General features: G+C 40.7%; 1 protein-coding gene across 4 annotated transcripts; it reads right to left on the bottom strand.

Moving 5' to 3' along the window:
• Positions 1-694: 694 nt before the first annotated feature.
• On the bottom strand, positions 695-4,536 carry LOC109764853 (uncharacterized). 4 transcript variants are annotated; one of them, XM_073511157.1, is made up of 8 exons: positions 4,227-4,536; positions 3,717-3,811; positions 2,427-2,767; positions 2,196-2,279; positions 2,015-2,107; positions 1,778-1,886; positions 1,446-1,678; positions 695-1,096 (listed from the first exon to the last, which is right to left on the bottom strand). In XM_073511157.1, the coding sequence occupies exons 3-6, from the start codon at positions 2,748-2,750 to the stop codon at positions 1,797-1,799; spliced, it is 591 nt and encodes a 196-aa protein (XP_073367258.1). In that variant the 5' UTR covers positions 2,751-2,767; positions 3,717-3,811; positions 4,227-4,536; the 3' UTR covers positions 695-1,096; positions 1,446-1,678; positions 1,778-1,796. The 4 variants fall into 4 exon arrangements, 2 of the variants coding, with proteins under 2 accessions (XP_073367258.1, XP_020179225.1); XR_005773770.3 differs by lacking the exon at positions 2,196-2,279; XM_020323636.4 differs by lacking the exon at positions 1,778-1,886 and having other exon boundaries at positions 4,227-4,535.
• Between the last annotated feature and the right edge of the window lie 235 nt (positions 4,537-4,771).

The following is a 4,771-nucleotide window of genomic DNA, read 5'->3' as shown; positions in this document are numbered from 1 at the left end:
TCACTTGTGTTCTACTCGTGCATATAACATCTACGCATAAACCTGGCTCTGATACCACTGTTGGGGAACGTAGTAATTTCAAAATTTTCCTACGCACACGCAAGATCATGGTGATGCATAGCAACGAGAGGGGAGAGTGTTGTCTACGTACCCTCCTAGACTGAAAGCGGAAGCGTTATGACAATGCGATTGATGTAGTCATACGTCTTCACACTATAAGAGATCGGGCCTACTATGACGAGCTAAAAAATGTCATCGAATAGCTAATAACGTTACAAATTACCCCCTGGTGACATTTTATGGGCGTCACAAGCATCGTCACGGAATCCCCGTCACAGATTACTCCTAGTGACGGCGCACACGCAAAAACGTCATCAAAATTGGGACCTTCAGTGACATTATATAGAACGTCATCGACTTACTATTTCCATGATGATCAATTAATGTCACATGTTAGGAGAAAATATGCTGTATTGTACCATATTCAGTGACGAGGCAACGTCACTAACTTTACGCCACATCAACACCCGAGCAGCTATCCCACTAGTAGTGCCATTACTTTTATTATGGATGAAGATGACGCCATCAAAATATATTTACTTTCTTTCAAATCTAAATTACGATGAAAATAAGTATTTATTTCACATCACATAAGATTATATAAAAAAGTTGAAGAGAAAAATCACATCATAAATTGATATCAAAGACAAATCATATTATGTATGAAATCATCTCAGCCAAATCATTCTGTAAACAAAAATGGCGGTAAAAAACGGACTCAAGTTTAACACAGACAATAGACAAGATGAAAACTAATATTAACTAAAGACCACATATGTTATCCTGATGATTGCAATGTAAGGATGGCATTCATGAACCATCTGGTTGGGACTGGGACTGCTGAGTTGCTTGCTGAGTTGCTTGAGCCCTGAAAAAATCAAGCAGATTGTCCGTCTCCTTTTGCTTCTTTGCCCAGGCTTCATTCTTCTCTTGCCGGCTCTTCTTTAGAGCTTCCAATTCTTCTTATTGCTTCTTTTGTATCTCTTGAAATGCTCTCTCTCGTGCTTCAAGTCTTGCGACTAACTCCTCCCGATGCCTATAAATGACAAAACACAACAATGTTGCATCGTAATGAGATGAAAACATACAAGATAACAAGGTACAAGGGTACCAATTTAAAATAGATAAGTAAATTATTAAATGTCAAGGCAAGCATGCCGACGGGACAATGAAACAGTAAACTCAAGAATAACTTGTAATGTTTTAAAATATGCATAACCAACAGCTTGATTACAGGAAGCATCACCAAAAGGATATCAAGTCAACAACCCAGGTTAAAAGAAGCACTCCTTAGTTGAACTTTCGTTCACTTCAATGAGTGCACCATGCACACAGAAGCAAGACAAAAGAAACAACAAGAACAGAAAGGGAAATAAGATAATTACCTGTCATTTGCATCTCTTGCCTCTCTATCCTTCTATTCAATTCTTTCTTCTAGAAATCGGATCTAGGCTCATAAAGTAGAGCTCCCAGACCTCCCGGATCTTGATGCATACCCCATGCTAGAAAGGACGGTGCTATGGGCGCTTTCTTCCTTTAGAACTTCAGCCACAATTGATGTATCGGATACTGGCTGCTCACCTTCTGATTGTGCTTCCCTTCTCTTTTCCATCGCATTCTATAGTACAAAGAAAAATATTGATGCTAAGGAAAAGTTCATATGCTAGCAATATGAGAATCTATTTCAAGTCAGAAACAATAGAGGAAGAAATCTTACATGAGCTAGAAGTCCTGACTCAGCTCATGCTATCAGTCTTGCTGTTTGTATGGGTGTCTTTAAAAAACTCAATGGGACTTGGGTCATGATTATTGTACTTGTCTTTTTTCTACAAGATATATGAAATTGTAACATTACTACTACTACGTACATACATACATACGTACATACATACATACATACATAGGCCAGATGCAATAGACATAGGACTACAAGTAAGATATTTGGAATTCTTACAAGTTTGCTGAAATAGGAAACATAGGACATAGATCCCGTCTTTTGGTGTTGCCTGACAGCTTCTCGGTTTTCCTTATTCATTTGACATATTTTCTACATAAAAAATGAATATAAGTATTTACATATGGTACAGTAGATGTGAATGCAAAAACTATTGTTGGTCGCATATCTTGTTACAAACCTTGTTTCTTTTATCAGACCATTTATTGACAAGGCTAGTCCAATTCTCATGAGTAATGTTGGGTGGCTTATTTGATAATGCTTCCTGACAGAATATGTGAATCAATCTTTGAGTCAATTATTTGTGATACTTATAGTGCACAATGACATACAAATGATACAAGCAAGGCAAAATTGAAGTCAGTCAATTGACATTGTACATATTATTTAAGATGTACGTCTGCATGATTACCATTGCTTTGGACTTAGGAAGAGCGACCTCCTCTTCACCTCTCAAATCCTCTTCCTCTACATAGGCCTCCTCTTCAGCATCTGGTTCATACTCTAAGTCACTGCAATCATCAGCACCTCGTGCCTTCTGTGTCAGTTGCGCATTAGGAGCACTAGGGTATACAAGGCTACGAGCTATGCTTTGTATGTCTTTAAGAGACTCCTGCTCCGCAGCCTTGTGTTCCGCAATCCTTGCATCCCTTTCCTTCAAATATGCCTCACCCTTGCATTTCTGTTCCGCAAGATATTCCCTGCTATGCATATCACTCTCCAGAACTGGTGGCATGATTTTAGTAATTGAAGCTGGAAAAGATGACAGAGAGTGAACTTAATGAATTGCCGAAAGATCTACCGGCCTACATTATCAACACTAGATGACTGAAATCTGCTTAAACTTGTTTGAAGGAGTACTTGTAACGTACATGATTACATTAACTTATCTCTTGAAACTTGGCTTTCATTGCTAGTAGACAAAAAAGGCTAGATTGTGTAAAATAGTTATAAACAAGCAGCTCTGCTATTAAGTAGTTCATGTGTTCCTTAATACTCAAACTTGGAATTGATGCTTGTCATTTGAGATGGCCAGGGCAGTATTTTAGCAGGTGCAACCGGAGTGGTTGAGCAGGGCCTAAAAAATTGGAGGGCTCCCGACCTTTTAGGTAATTAAGATGTTAATTAAACAGAGAATTAATGAGAGTAAACAATGATGGAAATATCAGACCCCAAGGCCCAAGCCACCTCGTACTTCTCTCTCCAATCCCAATCCATCAAAATTACTCCCAGCGACCCCCTCCTCTCTCTCTCTCTCACTCTCTCTCTCTCAATGCATTGCTACTATTCCAAAAAAGAAAACAATCTCAAGGCCCAAATTAAATTACTCTAGCAGATCATGGTCATGTACACTAGCAATCACCCACTGGAGCTTTACGTGCAGTCTTTCATGATCTACAACTACAATGCTACTCTGAAGGTTGTGGGAGTTCTCAGCACCCTATTCTTTTATTACTACTCGTGTTTATAAGTACACTACTACATCCAGTTTTTTGTTCTTTCTTGAATTTGTGCATCTGGTGCTGAATTCTACATGAAAATTATACTGTTGCAGTGATTAACAAACTATACTCCAACGTCGGGGCTTAAATTTTGATTTGCACAGGGCCTCTGATTTTCTATGTACGGTCCTGGAGATGGCAAAGACATTACTGTACGATGCTTTTGAGGGTTGCAGAACAGATCGAAGTAAACAACTTACTTGGAAATATGGAGCATCCAGAATTCAGTTAAACAAGAACAAGTGCAGACTCGGCCTTTATTCAGTTTCGAACAAGTGCAGACTCGGTCTTTATTCTGTTTTGAACAAGAACAAGTGCAGAATCAATCTTTATTCAGTTTTGAACAAGAACAAGTGCAGACCCAGTCTTTATCAAGAATTCGAAATAAATAACATACACTGTGAACTCCATATGGTAATATATTGTATCAAGAACAAGTGCAGACATTAAGTTTTAACCATCCTAGGTAAGGACGATTTATGGGGTAGCAGAACCACAAACAGGGAAGCCACATGGTCGCTGAATTACAGGAAATCTCACGACAACTGAGTAAAAATTGAGTAAAACTTACAGAGCTACGGGATTTGCCACATGGTCGTTGTATTTAGAGATGTACACGACCGCGTGTGCTTTTCTCCCCCAAATCCCTTCCATGGTGATCCCTTACGTCTAGATCTTGCGGGATGAGGAGGGCGGGATGAGTAAATTACCGTCAGCCGACGCTGGTCGCTGCAATCTGTGGGGAAAGAGAGACAGGTGGGGAGGCCTCCTCCAATCCGCTGTCGCTGGTTGATGTAGTGGATCTGAGCTCGGCCGGTCGGGCGGCCTCCTCCAATCCGCCGTCGCCGGTCGCTGCGAGCAGGGGGATAGAGCGGAGTGCTCGTGGGGATGGTTGTGTGGTGGATTCAAGGTCCGCCGGCGGGCGGCCACCCCCAATCTGCCGGCCCTGATCGCCGCAGTTGTGGGATATAGGAGAGTCGATTGAATCTCGCGAAAAAAGGCCGGGGTGGGCGGTGGCCTTTAGTGGTGCCTCTTCGCGGGCGAAATAGAAGGAGAGAATTTGGCTGGGCCTTTGACGGGTGGGGACAGGATGCGGGAAAAAGAAAGAGAAACGGAGGGGAAAGAGTTTTTCTGGTGTGCAGATTGTTTTATTTTTCAGAATTTAATTTCCACATAATGTTATGCAATTCATTTAATACGAAATAAGTAGCAAATGATTATTAAAAAAAGTAAACCTTGCATAGACATTATGATG

The sequence above is a fragment of the Aegilops tauschii genome, chromosome 3 (genome assembly GCF_002575655.3).
Source record: "Aegilops tauschii subsp. strangulata cultivar AL8/78 chromosome 3, Aet v6.0, whole genome shotgun sequence".
NCBI lineage: Eukaryota > Viridiplantae > Streptophyta > Magnoliopsida > Poales > Poaceae > Aegilops > Aegilops tauschii.
This window is presented reverse-complemented; position numbering and strand designations above follow the sequence as displayed.

Bases quoted from the DNA above. Each gene is read 5' to 3' on its own strand.
- LOC109764853 (XM_020323636.4), bottom strand. From the start codon at position 2,750: ATGCCACCAGTTCTGGAGAGTGATATGCATAGCAGGGAATATCTTGCG. The intron at 2,280-2,426 runs GTAATCATGCAG...ATATTCTGTCAG, and splicing joins TTCCTAAGTCCAAAGCAATG to GAAGCATTATCAAATAAGCC. The intron at 2,108-2,195 runs GTTTGTAACAAG...TTTTTTATGTAG, and splicing joins GGTCTGATAAAAGAAACAAG to AAAATATGTCAAATGAATAA.